The following is an 18,934-nucleotide window of genomic DNA, read 5'->3' on the forward strand; positions in this document are numbered from 1 at the left end:
ATACTGCCTTTATGTGCTTTTTGGAGCTTCAATATTTTGGACCCCATTCCCTTGCATTGTATGGATCTACAGAGCTGAGATATTCGTCTAAAAATATTTGCATGTGTTCAGCAGAAAAAAGTAAGTCATAAACATCTGGGATGGCGAGTAAATGGTGAGAATTTTCATTTATGGGTGAACTATCCCTTTAAGGCAAAACTACCAATTTCTTAGTACAGGGGTTTTTAATCTTTACAGACTCAGGGACCTCTCAGCCAACCGAGGGACCACCAATATAAAAGTGAGATTTTCTTGGTAATACATAATAATAGCTTTATTTTAAAACAATTCTAATTATTATTACATTATATAATGCTAATTAAATTATTAGTTATTTTTCATTCAAATTATTCGACGTCATTCATATTTTTATTTATAAAATGCTCTGTGGAGCCCTGCAGTACTGTCATCCATGTTCTTTAAGTGAATTAAGTTTTATGTCTTTATTTTCTTGTTGACGCTAAGAAGTCAAGAATTCAATTACAATTATATCTATAATTTAAATGCATTTCAGTTTTATTTCTTATAAGTCTACATGGATATTCTACTGGCACAATCCTGATTTCAAGTTTCCATAAACATTTTCCCCAGCTCACATTAAGTTTCTCCAGCGGTTGGCCCAGAGAGTTGATGACGTAGAACTGCAGGTGTTCTGTGTACTTCTGCTTGGCTTCCTTTCTCTCTGCCTCCAAGCAGGAGATCTTCAGGCTAGACAATGTTGAGAAAATATGGTGGAAGTTCTCCATCATCACCACATCACGTGGAGTCTTCTGGCTTTCGTTGGCCACCTTTTCCACTAAAAAATATACAAATGGACAGAGAGACCAATCATTACTGAGTCAATATGAACAGGAGCAATGAAGAGGAGATTTCACTATTATTTAAAAAGATTTCTAGAGAATTGAGGGTGTCTGATTCATGTTGTCTTATATATACATACAGTGGTGTGAAAAAGTGTTTGCCCCCTTCCTGATTTCTTATTTTTTTGCATGTTTGTCACACTTATATGTTTCAGATCATCAAACAAGTTTAAATATTAGTCAAAGATAACAAGTAAACACAAAATGCAGTTTTTAAATGAAGGTTGTTATTATTAAGGGAAAACAAAATCCAAACCTGCATGGCCCTGTGTGAAAAAGTGATTGCCCCCTAAACCTAATAACTGGTTGGGCCACCCTTAGCAGCAACAACTGCAATCAAGCGTTTGCGATAACTTGCATTGAGTCTTTTACAGCGCTGTGGAGGAATTTTGGCCCACTCATCTTTGCAGAATTGTTGTAATTCAGCCACATTGGAGGGTTTTCGAGCATGAACTACCTTTTTAAGGTCATGCCACAGCATCTCAATAGGATTCAGGTCAGGACTTTGACTAGGCCACTCCAAAGTCTTCATTTTGTTTTTCTTCAGCCATTCAGAGGTGGACTTGCTGGTGTGTTTTGGATCATTGTCCTGCTGCAGAACCCAAGTTCGCTTCAGCTTGAGGTCATGAACAGATGGCCAGACACTCTCCTTCAGGATTTTTTGGTAGACAGCAGAATTCATGGTTCCATTTATCACAGCAAGTCTTCCAGGTCCTGAAGCAGCAAAACAGCCCCAGACCATCACACTACCACCACCATATTTTACTGTTGGTATGATGTTCTTTTTCTGAAATGCGGTGTTACTTTTACGCCAGATGTAATGGGACACACACCTTCCAAAAAGTTCAACTTTTGTCTCGTCAGTCCACAGAGTATTTTCCCAAAAGTCTTGGGGATCATTAAGATGTTTTCTGGCAAAAATGAGACGAGCTTTAATGTTCTTTTTGCTCAGCAGTGGTTTTCGTCTTAGAACTCTGCCATGCAGGCCATTTTTGCCCAGTCTCTTTCTTATGGTGGAGTCATGAACACTGACCTTAACTGAGGCAAGTTAGGCCTGCAGTTCTTTGGATGTTGTTGTGGGGTCTTTTGTGACCTCTTGGATGAGTCGTCGCTGCGCTCTTGGGGTAATTTTGGTCGGCCGGCCACTCCTGGGAAGGTTCCATGTTTTCGCCATTTGTGGATAATGGCTCTCACTGTGGTTCTCTGGAGTCCCAAAGCTTTAGAAATGGCTTTATAACCTTTTCCAGACTGATAGATCTCAATTATTTTCTTTCTCATTTGTTCCTGAATTTCTTTGGATCTCGGCATGATGTCTAGCTTTTGAAGATCTTTTGGTCTACTTCACTTTGTCAGGCAGGTCCTATTTAAGTGATTTCTTGATTGAGAACAGGTGTGGCAGTAATCATGCCTGGGTGTGGCTAGAGAAATTAAACTCAGGTGTGATAAACCACAGTTAAGTTATGTTTTAACAGGTGGGGCAAACGCTTTTTCACACAGGGCCATGTAGGTTTGGATTTTGTTTTCCCTTAATAATAACAACCTTCATTTTGTGTTTACTTGTGTTATCTTTGACTAATATTTAAACTTGTTTGATGATCTGAAACATTTAAGTGTGACAAACATGCAAAAAAATAAGAAATCAGGAAGGGGGCAAACACTTTTTCACACCACTGTATATATATAGAGAGAGAGAGAGAGAGAGCAACAGTCTCAAATGCAGAATTAATTTGATGGCTTCCCATGAATAACCAATTGAAGTTTTTCATGTCATCAAGGACAAGAGGCCCCACTGGTTAAGAGCCTCACCATTAGAGGTCGACCGATAGTGGATTTTGCCGATACCGATAACTAAGGTGGTGGAAAAGGCCGATAAGCGATTAATAGGCAGTTTATTGTGGAACCACAATTCCAATAATAACCAGAAAAATTATGTTTTGGTGCATAATGTGGGAATTTTAACTATAAACAAGCCGAAATACACTAGACCTTCATTTTATTTTAAAAATGGCTGTTACAATGCTCTATATGTATTTAACAAATTAAGCTTTTTATAGCCTATATATTCACCAGATGAAGAGTCTTTTGTATATATATATATATATATATATATATATATATATATATATATATATATATATATATATATATATACAGGTGCATCTCAATAAATTAGAATGTCGTGGAAAAGTTCATTTATTTCAGTAATTCAACTCAAATTGTGAAACTCGCGTATTAAATAAATTCAATGCACACAGACTGAAGTAGTTTAAGTCTTTGGTTCTTTTAATTGTGATGATTTTGGCTCACATTTAACAAAAACCCACCAATTCACTATCTCAAAAAATTAGAATACATCATAAGACCAATAAAAAAAACATTTTTAGTGAATTGTTGGCCTTTTGGAAAGTATGTTCATTTACTGTATATGTACTCAATACTTGGTAGGGGCTCCTTTTGCTTTAATTACTGCCTCAATTCGGCGTGGCATGGAGGTGATCAGTTTGTGGCACTGCTGAGGTGGTATGGAAGCCCAGGTTTCTTTGACAGTGGCCTTCAGCTCATCTGCATTTTTTGGTCTCTTGTTTCTCATTTTCCTCTTGACAATACCCCATAGATTCTCTATGGGGTTCAGGTCTGGTGAGTTTGCTGGCCAGTCAAGCACACCAACACCATGGTCATTTAACCAACTTTTGGTGCTTTTGGCAGTGTGGGCAGGTGCCAAATCCTGCTGGAAAATGAAATCAGCATCTTTAAAAAGCTGGTCAGCAGAAGGAAGCATGAAGTGCTCCAAAATTTCTTGGTAAATGGGTGCAGTGACTTTGGTTTTCAAAAAACACAATGGACCAACACCAGCAGATGACATTGCACCCCAAATCATCATAGACTGTGGAAACTTAACAGTGGACTTCAAGCAACTTGGGCTATGAGCTTCTCCACCCTTCCTCCAGACTCTAGGACCTTGGTTTCCAAATGAAATACAAAACTTGCTCTCATCTGAAAAGAAGACTTTGGACCACTGGGCAACAGTCCAGTTCTTCTTCTCCTTAGCCCAGGTAAGACGCCTCTGACATTGTCTGTGGTTCAGGAGTGGCTTAACAAGAGGAATACGACAACTGTAGCCAAATTCCTTGACATGTCTGTGTGTGGTGGCTCTTGATGCCTTGACCCCAGCCTCAGTCCATTCCAAATTCTTGAATCGATTTTGCTTGACAATCCTCATAAGGCTGCAGTTCTCTCGGTTGGTTGTGCATCTTTTTCTACCACACTTTTTCCTTCCACTCAACTTTCTGTTAACATGCTTGGATACAGCACTCTGTGAACAGCCAGCTTCTTTGGCAATGAATGTTTGTGGCTTACCCTCCTTGTGAAGGGTGTCAGTGATTGTCTTCTGGACAACTGTCAGATCAGCAGTCTTCCCCATGATTGTGTAGCCTAGTGAACCAAACTGAGAGACCATTTTGAAGGCTCAGGAAACCTTTGCAGGTGTTTTGAGTTGATTAGCTGATTGGCATGTCACCATATTCTAATTTTTTGAGATAGTGAATTGGTGGGTTTTTGTTAAATGTGAGCCAAAATCATCACAATTAAAAGAACCAAAGACTTAAACTACTTCAGTCTGTGTGCATTGAATTTATTTAATACACGAGTTTCACAATTTGAGTTGAATTACTGAAATAAATGAACTTTTCCACAACATTCTAATTTATTGAGATGCACCTGTATATATATATATACACATACATATATATAATATATTTCACCAGATGAGGTTTATTGATGAGGAATGGAAAAAAAAAATATATTAGAAACTATCAGCATCGATTTCTGCTGATTAGTTCCAAAAAGCAACTATCGGCACTGATTAATCAATAAAACCGATATATCGGTCTACCTCTACTCACCATTATTGAAAACTGCTCTGATGAGTTTGATGTAGGCCTTGTCCAGATCACCCCGTCGCTCTGCATTTCGGAAAATAGCCTCTGCCAGCTTAGCAAACTCCTCAAAGCCAGTGACAAATGGCAGGAGGCCCACCTTACTCTTCTTTGAAATCTTTACCTCTTCCATCTGACGAATTTGACCAGACTGAGATAGCAACAAATAAAAAATCAAGATATACAAATGCTAAGCTCTTGTTGGTTTCAAGAAAATACAGCATTGCCTAGCATCTGTTTTGCCTTCATTCACCATAAATAAATCAAACTAGACTAATATGAGCTCAACTCACAATGCATTTATCGAAGTTTCTTTTAACAGTGACCAGCACATTGCCAAGTGTTGTGCTGAGATAGGAGGCAGGATCGACATTTTCAGCCGTCCAGACATGGTGACTCATTTTTACCAGCATGTACAGAGAGTTGAAGCTGTCTATCTTATCACCTAAAGCTATAAGACTGTTCAGCTCCATCTCTATGCTCTGAAATATCTTATTCATCATCATTCGAACCATGTCCTTCCTGGAAGAGAAAAGAGCGTATGTCCATTTTCATTGGTTTGAACCAAGTTAACTTCATAGCTTTTGACTGCTGATGGATGATTGCTATAGTGAAATGAATGAGCTGAGAAGAGAACCGTCACTCACTCAGATATGGAATGTCTATGTTCACTGACTGGTCTGGTGTGCACTGTTCCATCTGCGTCATCCGCATTCTCTCCCTAATGAAAGTGTTTGTAATATCATTAGGACAACACAAACACCAAGACTTAAGCCAGTATGGTTTTTGTCTGATCCTCACCTGAGTTAGTGTTGAAAGTTGCTGCAGCTTGAAGAACTTGCTGATAAAGTCCTGTTCAGCCAGACACAGTGGTTCCAGTTCACTCAAAACCTGCTCAAAAATCTAGACACAACATGCAGAAGAGCCATAAACATTTCAGTCTGTACAACAAATTTCAGTATTTAACCACATTTAAAGGAATATTTCACCCAAAAATTAAAATTCTCTCATCATTTACTCACCCTCATGTCATCCCAGATGTGTATGGCTTTCTTTCTTCTGCTGCTGAACATAAACAAAGAATTTTAGAAGAATATTTCAGCACTGTAGGTACATGAATGGTGACCAGACCTTTTCAGCTCCAAAAATCACAAAGGCAGCATAAAAGTAATCCATAAGACTCCAGTGGTTAAATCGATATCTTCAAAAGCGATATAATAGGTGTGAGTAAAAAACAGATCGATATTTCAATCCTTCTCCACTATCAATCTCCACTTCACTTTCACAATCTGAAAGTGAAAGTGGAGATTTATAGTTAAAAAGGATTGAAATATTGATCTGTTTCTCACCCAAAGTGATTGCATAAATTACTGGAGTCTTATGGATTACTTTTATGCTGTCTTTATGTGATTTTTGGAGCTTGAAGTTCTGTTCACCATTCACTTGCATTGTATGAACCTACAGAGCTGAGATATTCTTCTAAAAATCTTCATTTGTGTTCAGCAGAAGAAATAAAGTCATACACATCTGGGATGGCATGAGGATGAGTAAATGATGAGAGAATTTAATTTTTGGGTGGACTATCCCTTCAAATACAGAAATAAGACACAAGAGGCCATGCAGTTCACTGTTTTTACCTCGGGTAAGGGTTGTTTTTAGGCATGAGATCAAGGGAAGTGGTAAAATTATTGTAACGTCATTTGCTTTTGTTCATGTGCATACAGTATAAACATTTCTATTTGGAACTCTGTGCCTCTATTATATGAACATGACATTTACTGTAAATCTATAAAGTTTTAGTGGTGGCACACCTTATCAAACCTGGTTCTGTCTGCTACATCCAGGTCAGAGGCGGACATGTTGCCCATATCAAGCAGAGAAGAGGACTGAGAGCGCCTGCTGTTGGAACTGCTCACAGCCAGTTTATTCAGACTGGAGGTGGAGCCTGTCAGCTTCCCTGAGCTCCCGTGCAGGCCTGAGAGAGTCAGGAGAACCCATCAGAGCAAGAACTCACCACACTGAAATTACTACAGACAATTCTGATATTAAATACATACTAGGTATACTTGTTTCAAAGAAAAGTATTTTTTCAATGTGGGTAATTTAACTTACCTTCACAAAAACTCCAGGAAAGTCAGCACACTGTTGCTCCAAAAAAAAGTTAATGAACTCACCACAGAACTTAACAAATGTGACGTTTCGAGCTACATGCTCTTCATCATAAGAAGTGGTGAGCTCATTACATATTTTTGGGAGCAACAGTGTGCTGACTTTCCTGGAGTTTTTGTGGATGTACGTTTTTGGTTATGCACCTGTATTCATTATATTGTTTGGATGTGCATGCTTTCTACAATTTTTCATTTAACTTACCTTGTCAAGAACATGGTGATCTGAAAGGGTTCATATTCCAATGCATGCATTCTAACTACAGTCAAATCTGTCACAATTTACAGTAACCGCAAAAAGTTTTTGGACACTTAAGTCACACAAATTTTTTGCATTTTATTGAATAGATTTAAAGGGGTAGTCCACCCAAAAATGAAAATATGCACCCCTTTTTTTTAATTTTTTATCTGGGTGTGATTTTTGACTCTGCTTTCATCTCATCCAGGCTTGATTATTGTAATGTTTTGTATACAGGTCTTAGTCAATCATCTTTACATCACCTACAGTTCTTCACTGGTTACCTGTCAAATACAGGATTGATTTTAAGGTATTATTGTATGTTTTTAAAGCTATAAATAGCTTGGTCCCACTTTATCTCTCGGACCTCCTTATCCATCATCATTCCTCCAGGAGTCTCAGATCGTCTGACAAACTTCTCCTACATATACCACGCTCTCGCATGAAGTCCAGAGGAGATTGTGCTTTTTTTCTGTAGTCGGCCCAAGATTATGGAATAATTTACTTTTGGACATAAGGTCAGCTCCTTCTATTGATATTTTTAAATCACTTCTTAAAACTAATCTGTATTCCTTGGCTTTTGAGTGATAGCAATTTGTTTTTTTTTGCTTGTCCTTGTATCCTGTACTATTCTATATCTATTTTCTTTGTTTTAATCGTTTATGTATAGCACTTTGATATATAAATTGTTGTTTTTAAATGTGCTTTATAAATAAATTGACCTTGACCTCACGCCATCCCGGACGTGTATGACTTTCTTTTTTCTGCTGGACATAAACAAAGATTTTTAGAAAAATATCTCAGCACTGCAGGTCCTTACAATGCAAGTAAATGATGATCAGATCATTTAAATTGAAAAAAAAAAATCACAAAGACAGCATAAAAGTAATCCATAAAACTCCTGTGGTTTAATCCATGTCTTCAGAAGTAATATGATAGGTGTGGGTGAGAAACAGATAAATATTTAAGTCCTTTTTTCACCATAAATCTTTCACTTTCAAAATGAAAAGAATGCGAAAGTAGAGATTGAAAGTAAAAAAGGACTTAAATATTGATCTGTTTTACACCCTCACTTATATAGCTTCTGAAGATATGGATTTAACCATTGAAGTCGTAAGGATTAGTTTTATGCTGCTTTTATGTGCTTTTTGGACCTTCAATTTTGGTACCCATTCACTTGCATTGTATGAACCCACAGTGCTGAAATATCCTTCTAAAAATCTTAATTTGTGTCCAGCAGAAGAAAGTCATACACATCTGGGATGGTGAGTAAATGATAGGAGATTTTTCATTTTTGGGTGAATTTTCCCTTTAATATACAAAGATATTTGGTTATATAATGCAAAGCCATTTATACATTTTTGAGAGTGGTTTAAGTGTCCAAATACTTTTTTTGCAGGACAGAATAATCAAACTCCCCTTTAATCCCTGATATATTAACATAAGACATTGTAATATCTGATAAATCAGCAGACATTTTTAAGGTTAGTGTGACTATCACAAATATTGAGCAAAGGTGCACAAGGTGAGATGGAGTGCAAAAAATGGTACATGTACCTGAAGCTTAGCAAATAAAATAAAGAAAAAACATGTTTGGTGCAGTCATGAAACATTTAAACTAAAGTTACAAAAGTAGCTTATTGCACTAGTGAGGCAAAATAGATTTCTCTTTTACTAAGAGGCAGCAAGGCATTATGGGATAGGCGTGGCATGTGGCGCTGATACTCACACTCTGTCTCCTGTTTGAGAGCACTCTCTTTCCGTGGAAGCGTGGCTGGAGGCCGGTTAGAAAGGCCGGCATGAGAGACAGACAAACGTTAGGCTCACAACATGCAGCATGGTGCCAGAGTTAGGGGTTAAAGGTCAAAGATTTTAATAATGACATGCACTGCAGTAGAGTTTAGACTCTGGGCTCAGTGGTAAAACTGGAAACAATAAGCTAAATTTCTTTCAACACAGGAAGAAAAATCTGAAACTGAAGTGTGACGAGGAGGAGGGCCGGGCCGGGCCGGGCCGTGAAGACACACGGCCGGCCCTGAATCGGGCTAATCAGCCGGGAGTGGGATAAAGACGAGCTGTAGGCGCCAGTTGGAGAGAGAGAGATGCACAGGGCTTAAAAAATCTTACTACCACCTGAAAGCTTAACATCAATGTTTCTAACAAATATATATTGAAAAGAAATAAGTATAATTATTTTCAAAAAATAGATTAGAAATTACTGCTGAGAAGTTGTTTGGTTACATACACCGATCAGCCACAACATTAAAACCACCTGCCTAATACTGTGTAGGTCCCCCTTGTGCCACCAAAACAGCGCCAACACACATCTCAGAACAGCATTATGAGATGATATTCTTCTCACCACAATTAAACAGAGGGGTTATCTGAGTTACCGTAGACTTTGTCAGTTCAAACCAGTCTGGTCATTCTCTGTTGACCTCTCTCATTAACAAGGCATTTCCATCCACAGAACTGCCGCTCACTGGATGTTTTTTGTTTTTGGCACCATTCGGAGTATATTCTAGAGACTGTTGTGCATGAAAATCCCAGCAGATCAGCACTTACAGAAATATACAAACCAGCCCATCTGGCACCAACAATCATCCATGCGATTATCTAATCAGCCAATCATGTGGCAGCAGTGCAGTGCATAAAATAATGCAGATACGGGTCAGGAGCTTCAGTTAATGTTCACATCAACCATCATAATGTGGAAAAATGTGATCTCAGTGATTTGGACCGTGGCATGATTGTTGGTGCCAGATGGGCTGGTTTGAGTATTTCTGTAACTGCTGTTCTCCTGGTATTTTCACACACAACAGTCTCTAGAATTTACACAGAATTGTGTCAAAAACTAAAAACATCCAGTGAGCAGCAGTTCTGTGGATGGAAATGCCTTGTTGATGAGAGAGGGCAACAGAGAATGGCCAGACTGGTTCAAACTTACAAAGTCTACGGTAACTCAGATAACCGCTCTGTACAATTGTGGTGAGAAGAACAGTATCTCAGAATTCTACTCTGAGATGCGGGTTGGCGCTGTTTTGGCAGCACGAGGGTGACCTATACAATATTAGGCAGGTGGTTTTAATGTTGTGGCTGATTGGTGTATAGTGGGGCTCAAAAGTCTACTTCCACAAATGCTTCAATTTTACATTGTTCTAATGTAATTTGTTTTTTGTTTTATAACAAATTATATTACCAGCATAACAATTTAAGTAAAAGGTTGAACTTAGTATTTTTTTAGAATTACTAAGAAATTCCATGTTAACCCAGCATGATCTGAGAATGTTTCAAAGAGCATATTGTGTGCTTTAATGGAAACAAGAAAATCTAATCTTTCCAAAGGAGTTAACATGATTACAAATTAGCTTTTTTTTTCTTTTTTTTTTCTCTCACTCAGAACGCCCTGGATTTGAACTCGCGACTCCAGGGGTGGTAGTCAGCATCAATACTCGCTGAGCTACCCAGTTCCCCACAAATTAGCTTTTTTGATCAGTGACCTAGAAATAGTGCAGAATCTTAAATATTTCTCATTCATTTTACATTATAACGTTTCTTTGTTTAATATTTTTCAAAAACCGAAACTAGATTTTCAATGTGGTCTAAGACGTTTGAACCCCACCATATAGCTTTGAGTGGAAATAATGCTAAAATAAATAATTCGTTGTTTTATTTTTTTAGGCTCAAATGCACTACACTGTTCTTAAAGGAATTTTCCAGGTTCAATACAAGTTAAGCTCAATCAACAGCATTTGTGGCATAATGTTGATTATCATAAAAAAATTGTTTTGACTTGGAAGTGAACGGGGCCAATTTTTTGGAGAAGGCAGAAATGTGAAACTTATAATTCGATAAGAGCACTTACATTAATTCTTCTGTTAAAACTCATGTATTATTTGAGCTGTTAAGTTGTTTAAATCATAGTTTTTACAGTCATTTTTGCATTTTCAGGTTTGTTGACATTACATCATCATGGCAACGAAGTTGTAAAATTAGGTATAACTTTACACAGAAAAGGTTAGTAAGTGATTTTATCACTCTAAAATCATGTTAACAAGCATATTGTTTATGTTGTGTGGCTATATTTTTTAAATAGTATTTTAACTTTTACTTCTTGGCCCCATTCATTTCCATTGTAAGTGTCTCACTGTAACACAGATTTTTGTTTTTTGAAAGAAAAGGAGCGCCATCAAAACGTGTACTGCACCCCGAAAATTCCATTAATAAACATTCTAAAGTGCCATCCATTCATGGTTTCTTTTCACAGAACAAAGTGAGTGTCATGCCTCTAGCATATGTTTAAGCTCCAATCTGGCACATGCAATGGTGAGCCCGCTGTGGGCCATGAAGCACATGTCAGGACATTACTATGAAAACAGAACATGTGAAGTTACACATCATCATATATCAATTGACAGGTATCAAAAGGCAAGCAATGACTGAAATCTCAATAATTCTATTTTGGAATGCATCTATATGAACCTTTAAATTCAACACTAAACTGCTAATTAGTGCAAGAAAAGACAAAGCACATGTACATTGCAAACAGCACACACAATGACAAATACAAAACATGGCATACACAAGACAAACACTGACTGAAGTTATAGCATAGACAAAAAAAAATTCCCTCTCAAGACTTCCATATACATGACACAAACTCACATAAACAATCAAAAAGAAAAAAGTGTGATCTTACCAAACTTTCCTTTCACGTCCTTACTAGTTCCTGCCATTTTGATCTTTGCCACCTCAAAAAAGTCTTTAATTTCCCGCTCATACAGTCGGGTCATGTAATCCACATATGTCTGTAAAAAACATCAAGGAGGGAGGAATTTAAGCACATTTGGATTATTACAAGAAGTTTAACTGAGTGATGATCAGGAAATCTTTCTGGTTAAAACTTTAAAACGTGCACTGTCTTTCAGTTTATTGGGTTTAACATCTCTAAAATAACATTAACAGTATTATTAGGTCTGACCAGAGCTGAAATTAAAGGCCGCTGAGGTGTTGCCATTTTAAAAATGAAAAATTCTCAGAGGACATATGGATGAGATATGTGATTATGATGGCACATTTATGGTTACTGTAATTGTGAATGTTGAAATTATTATCAGTGCCGATGTTAATAATGATAATGCACCACTGATATCCATTTTTCTTCTTTTGCTGTGATTAATGTTAGTAATGGTCATTATAACAAGCAGCAATGATGGATGTTCTAACTAATGTCTTGTGATTTAATGATTAACTGCTAGTAATGTACTACTTCAGGCTAATTTATACTTACTGGGTGAAAAGCTTATTTTGTCTAAAAATTATGCTGAAATGCAGTGGTGTTTTTGTTCTGCCAAGGTGTTAGTTTGCTGATTTTTCTCTGGTTAAAACTAATCATGGGTGTGGTTTGGACGTGACGTTTTTTTATTTACAATGGCGCGTACCAGCTGAGGAGTAGTTACCTAGGTTACTATCGTTAAAAATGGATAACGTCGCAGCCAATCTCTCAGAGATTATGCAGAGGTACACTTTTTATATGATTTACAACACAAACTCCACAAAGACAGCATGGCCACAACAAATGTGTTGAGAGGTATTGCGTTTTTTTATGAAGCCAAATTAGGTAACTTGTTGCCAAAAGTGGAAGGGGCTCTGTGACACATTTAATAAGGCAAAGAAGTGATGATCCAGGGAGAGAAAGACCAGCATTTTTGGCATTACTTCCATAGCTGGAACAGTATGTTAAACACCGTGACGTCACCCTCAACTAACTAATTTTAAAACAACGCAGTGTGCCAGCTTTGTTCGCCTAGGGTGCTTAAGTTTGTCCAGGAGAAAAAAGTTTGGCTTCTTCCATAGTATAAATTAGGCTTTAGAGTTATTGTGATACTGTAATGGGGATCTGCAGTGTTTCAGAAACCATGTATGATTATAGAAGTGTTGTCACGATACCAAAATTTCAGTAGTCCATACCGATACCAGTGAAATTTCATGGTTCTCGATACCAATTTCGATACCACAGCAAAAATATACTAATATGGTAGTGTACTATTGGACACACTCCTTCAGCCTATTTAAAGTAAAATTTCAATATAAATAATAAATTAAAAGAAATGCATGTTTTCTTCAAGTGTTTCTCAATAAAGTATGCATTACTTTAGTGTTTTTAAGGGCACTACTGTTTTTTTCCCCCCAAATCCTTTTTACACCCAGAATTCCATGTTTTAAAGTTTATTTAATCAATAAAATGGTGTCTTATAAATTGATTCTTAAAACTTTTTTAAAACTTATAACAAGTAAAAAAATATAAACTTTTATTCAGTGCAACACCACTCTTGCTTGTGATAAATTGCTTAATTTTTATTATTATTATTTACTAATCATTATTTATTATTGTTATTATTAAGATTACTTCAGTGAATATTACATTTTATTATACAGTAATATATTTCTGTTGCAATTTCTTAAACTTCAGGCATCCAACTTTAATTTTGAATCATGCGTTTATTTTGAAGTGTGGTTTTGCCAGAAGCTTCACTTCTTCTGAAGGATAAACAGTTCGCTACATGAACCAGTGTGATTGTTAAAGTGCACAATCTGTGATTTTATTATATAAATATACAGTCTACATGTGCCGCGCATTCCACAGTGGATTATTGCTCTGCTTTGTCATCTCATACAATGCAAATGATTCTCAATGTCTGTGGAGTTTGGAGTTATGAGCGGTCGGCTTCACACATTAATTTAAAGCACACAGCTCATGCAGAATAAGATTGCAGCCTTTCACGGTTTAATAATTACACTTGGACATATCACAATTTTAATTTGATTAATTGTGCATTCCAGTGTAAAGGAGTAACAAAGCACACGCTCAAATAAACGTGTGAGCATTTGAAAGCAGTTGTGTGTCACTCGGTGCTCGGTATACAGAAACACAGGTATTGTGACATACAGTACTGTGCATAAGTCTTAGGCACATAAGATGTTTCACAAAAGCATTTGTCTTAAGATGGTTATTTATATCTTCAGCTTTAGTGTTTCAATAGGAAATATAAGAACAGGGAGCCCTGCAACAGATGTCATGGCCCCCATAGAGCCCAACACTGAACATCGTTTCAGTCTGGGATTACATAAAGAGACAGAAGCAATTGAGACAGCCTAAAAAGATAGAAGAACTCTGGCAAATTCTCCAAGAAGCTTGGAACATCCTATCTGCCAACAACCAAGAAAAACTGTGTCCAGGTGTATCTAGGAGAATTGGTGCTGTTTTAAATACAAAGGTGGTCACACTGAATATTGATTTAGCTTTTTTATGTTTACTGGACTTTGTATGACATTAAGTGATAAATGAAAACTATTTATGTCATTATTTTTGAAGACATCCTCACTATGCAACATTTTTCACAAGTGCCTAAAACTTGCACAGTACTGTATTTTTATTTTAGTATCAACTTGGTGCTGAAGTACCAGTACTTTATACATCACTAGATTATAGCTATGTAACAATGCTTTTTTTGTTTGTTTTTTGTCCTTGATTATTATGAAGTTTAAAAATACTCCATCCAATATATCTTCAATTCACTTGTATAATTTAATCAAGATGGAACAATGCTCAATTTTGCATGTAACCTAATGCTTTCAAACCTCAGTGGTATTGTCAATCAATCAAAATGATGATTTTGGGAGTGGTGTACACTCCCCTAAAATGGCAGATACTCTGGAAATGGTGATTACTGCTTTTGGGAAAGGTCATGAAGCATCAGTGTATTACTCCCTGTTGATTCAGAGTCTGGGGGATGGAACTTCATCTTCTCTCAAGAGATTATGGGAGAATGATTTAAATCTGGTATTGGAGGAGGGAGTGTGGGCCAGCATCCTAAAAAGCATCAAGTCTGCATCTAGAGATGCAAGGGTCCATCTGATGCAATTTAAGATTTTGCATATAAGACACACCCACCTGCTGGCGGTGCCAATCAGAAGACGGGGACACAATACATGTATTTTGGGGATGTTTAAAGATCCAAGAATTTTGGTTGGGAACTTTATGAACTTTATGAGTGAGGTGTTGAACACTGAACTTTAATTTAGCCCCAGAATCTGTATCCTGGGTGATGGGATGACTCTGAACATTGGGGATCAGTTATTTAAAAAGTTGGGTCCTAGCCGGAGTCATGATTGGTAAAAAAAAATCATCCTCAGGGGATGGAAGTCGGCTGGGGCACCTTCATTTAGAGAATGGTTCGGGGAGATGGGCGAGGTGGCGGCGTTTGAGGAGATGTTTTTTAGAAGGCTGGGGAAATGGGATTTGTTTGTCAGGAAGTGGGGGGGTTATTTGGCTTTTTTGGATGGTTCTCAGGGAATGGTTGTGGAGAGGGATTTGTAGTTTAGTTGTGTATGTGTTTTATTGATTTTGTTTGAATGTATATCTTGTTTTTTTAATGTATTTTTGTATTTATTTTATTTTGATGATCTAATTGTTGGTGACCACAGTACTGCATGTTTGTGGGGGGGTGATAATATGAATAATGGATTCCATTTTTTATGTTGTGTTTGTATGTTTTATTTTTGGAATCAATAAAATTGTTAATAACAAAAATAAATCATAATGATGATAATGACTGTGATAATCAGAACAGTGATCACATAGCACTCACTCTGGAGAGACCCTCATATTTCTCTCTCTGGGTGTTCTTCAGCCATTCCATCAGTTTGGCATATCGGAGCAGGTCTCTGTGCAGAGGGTTGTGTTTTGGTAAAGTCAGCTCAGCTGGGTGCTGGGCCAGTGTTGAACTCTGATCATGTCCCTACACACACGCAAACAGAGAGAAAAACAGACAGTATGGAAACAGTTCACTTTCCTAACAAAAGTTGTGGATGCACACAGTTTCCTAAGTCAGTATTAAGAAAAAAACACAAACACTCACTCCCACAATGAGATCAGGGTTTATGTTATAATGTCATTCCACTGAATCGGAGCACAAACTGTACTTAGTCGGGCAAAATGTTTACTTGCTGTTTATCACCAAGCCTCATGAGTTCAAGAAAGCTGACATAATAAAACTGATAGTAAGGCTTTGAGAGCTATTCTCTAAGTCAAACAGTTGCTTCTGAAAGTATCTATGAAACATCCAGGACCAAAAGGACATACACTGCAGGAAGTGCATGCTGACCAGGCCGATCTTCTCACAAGCACCCCATAATTCCATTAAAGAATAAGCAAAACAAGGCAATGAAGACCCCTTCACATCTTAAGGGGTCAAAACCAAGAGCTAATAATATGAGTATGATGTTGGCAGGGAAGTTTATGGGGCAATCATCTTAAGCTGGCTCTACACTAGCAGACTCAAAACAACTCGTTTTGGCCTAGGGCGTCACACATGCAGAGTGTTTTGCTGAGATCTCGCTCTCTTCAGTCAGTGGTATAACACACTTGCTGATTAAAAATGGTGGAGGGGTGAAACACATACTGCAACTATCTCTCTCCAACAAAATAACAACATGAGTAAAACTGCAATTGCAATATAGTGATTTGGGGTGTTTTCAGACCTGTAGTTTGCCTGATTGTTCTGAAACAGGGGCTAAAATACTTAGTGTTGCATTTTCTTCATGGTTCAGTTGGCTTTCATAAGGTTATATTTTAAAATCACCAAAACATTCAAATGTCCGTCAATGTTATTTTTATCAGTCATTAGTTGCTTTTGCATTGCAGAATGACAGAATCACTATGGATTTTAATCAGTGTTTCTGATAATATGCAGCTGAGTGTGATAAAAAAAAAAATGTTCCGATCAGCTTGTCATCTTGTCACTTCTTCTCAGTGACAGAATTATTTTTTCAAACCAAATGTGTTTTTTCAGTGCTTGAATCCATTAACTCAGCAGGGAGTCCTGACCGTCAAGTGATTAACACCTCCAGCTGAGAGGTGCTAATGGGCGCCTGTCTCCCTCTGCCTGGCCGGTGATTATGTTACTGAAGCTAACACCTGAAAATCATTGGAAAATCAGCTAGTGTAGAGCCAGATTTAGAATCCTAAGATGAGAACATTTGATCTACATCACCATAAACATGCTTAAATTAAAAGTTTCCAGGGAAAGAGATGCATTTGATGAGACAGTTGAGGAAGTGAAGTTGCGTGACTGTTAGAGTGGGCGGGTCAAAGAGGGTGCTGGAGTGGGCGTACTCACAGGGAGTGACAGACAGGACGACCTATAGAATTGAGGGATGGTCATTTTGAAGTGACTGAAGTGGTTGAACTGACAGAGGAACAAAGAGCACAGTAAAGTAAAGTAGAATAGAGACAGGACTGGTGGCAAATAAGAAACAGAAACACAGGAGAAAGAATCAATCAAAGACAGAGGCAGATAAGAGACAACCGATAAGAAAGGAAAAGGTAGACCAACTGAAACAAAACCTAACTTACTAGTCTTTCATGATCATAAAAAAAAATAATAATTATACGTTGGTTTATTTCCTCCACAATAATACACGATGTCAAATGTGTAAGCATCAGGGTTCCCACACTTTTTGATCAATTAATCTCCTTGATTTTTCCACAACCTATCCAGTTATTCATTCATCAATTTAGATTCAGGGGAATTCCCTAATGAATAATCCAGACTGATTTGTGAAACGGTTCAACCGATTCATTGACAATAACCGACAAAAAAGATTTCTTAACTCACAAATAGTCCACTGTAATGGCTTGCAAGCATGTTTTAATCTATACAAGAGCAATATCTAGCCAACAAATGTTATAGAGCTGAGATTAACTAGATAAATGCATATTCACAATAGAAATTTCCATGACTTTTCCAGGCCTTTAAAAATTCCCTGATATTTTGAGGTTTTCCGTAACTGTGGAAATCTTAAAGCATGCTTAGAAATATGTAGGTAACAATCGTGCATGTGTTCTTCACCTGTATCTTGTGGAATATTGTCAAGTAGATGAACTTGTCCCAATAATACCTGTGATTATGTGTGTGTGTGATTCCCTAGATGTGAGCGTACCTTACCTGGTGTACAAACACGTTGTTGAGGTGGTTGGTGAGACGTCGGGCAAAAGAATCTTTGAGGTCACAAAACAGATGCTGCTGCTGCTTGACTGACATCAACTTATCATGACCTATCACAGAACATCACACAAATATATTCAATACTGTTAATGGACACCTGTAAAAAGTGCTACAATTGCAGGAAAAGTGAACTCTTTGGACTTCTAAATAATTTGCTAAACAATGCTGATTAAAGGGATAGTTCACCCAAAAATTCCCTCATCATTTACTCATACTCATGCCATCCCAGATGTGTATGATTTTCTTCTGTAGAACATATACCATGATTTTTAGAATAATATCTCAGCTCAAGAGGTCACGTGACGCCATGCGAAGAGCGGACATGTAAACGGCGAGCTCTGCGCACTTTGCTAGTTTTTAATTATTTTTATGTCATAAACTGGTGAGATTCGATACACCCTGCTACACAACTGTTCTTTGAAGTCAACATGGCAAGGAATTCAAAATCCTCGTGCTCTGGAGATATTAAAAGACACTTACGTGCTCAAGCTGGTGCTTCAGATGGGCCCGCAGACCAGGGACTCGGTTTGGACGGTGCGGCTTGAGAAATTCAATGCCAACTGGCGAGCATGTCTGTGATGCTGACAAAAGTTGTTGCTAACTTAGAGGATCTTGCTGTAATATGTTG

The 18,934-nt window shown here is 37.5% G+C and overlaps 1 protein-coding gene across 5 annotated transcripts in view; it reads right to left on the reverse strand.

Moving 5' to 3' along the window:
* LOC127456716 (exocyst complex component 1-like) overlaps positions 1-18,934 on the reverse strand; it is a 36,785-nt gene that overhangs the window by 1,367 nt on the left and 16,484 nt on the right. For 3 of the 5 annotated variants that reach the window (XM_051725235.1, XM_051725234.1, XM_051725238.1), the window contains 10 exons: positions 18,247-18,356; positions 15,889-16,038; positions 11,937-12,045; positions 8,967-9,011; positions 6,646-6,809; positions 5,636-5,737; positions 5,482-5,555; positions 5,128-5,356; positions 4,802-4,985; positions 636-835 (listed from right to left, as the gene is read on the reverse strand). In XM_051725235.1, the coding sequence (XP_051581195.1) occupies positions 636-835; positions 4,802-4,985; positions 5,128-5,356; positions 5,482-5,555; positions 5,636-5,737; positions 6,646-6,809; positions 8,967-9,011; positions 11,937-12,045; positions 15,889-16,038; positions 18,247-18,356 (1,367 nt within the window). The remainder of the gene's footprint in view (positions 1-635; positions 836-4,801; positions 4,986-5,127; positions 5,357-5,481; positions 5,556-5,635; positions 5,738-6,645; positions 6,810-8,966; positions 9,012-11,936; positions 12,046-15,888; positions 16,039-18,246; positions 18,357-18,934) is intronic. The other 2 variants (XM_051725237.1, XM_051725236.1) reach the window with 1 other exon arrangement.

The sequence above is a fragment of the Myxocyprinus asiaticus genome, chromosome 19 (assembly GCF_019703515.2).
Source record: "Myxocyprinus asiaticus isolate MX2 ecotype Aquarium Trade chromosome 19, UBuf_Myxa_2, whole genome shotgun sequence".
Taxonomy (NCBI): Eukaryota; Metazoa; Chordata; class Actinopteri; order Cypriniformes; family Catostomidae; genus Myxocyprinus; species Myxocyprinus asiaticus.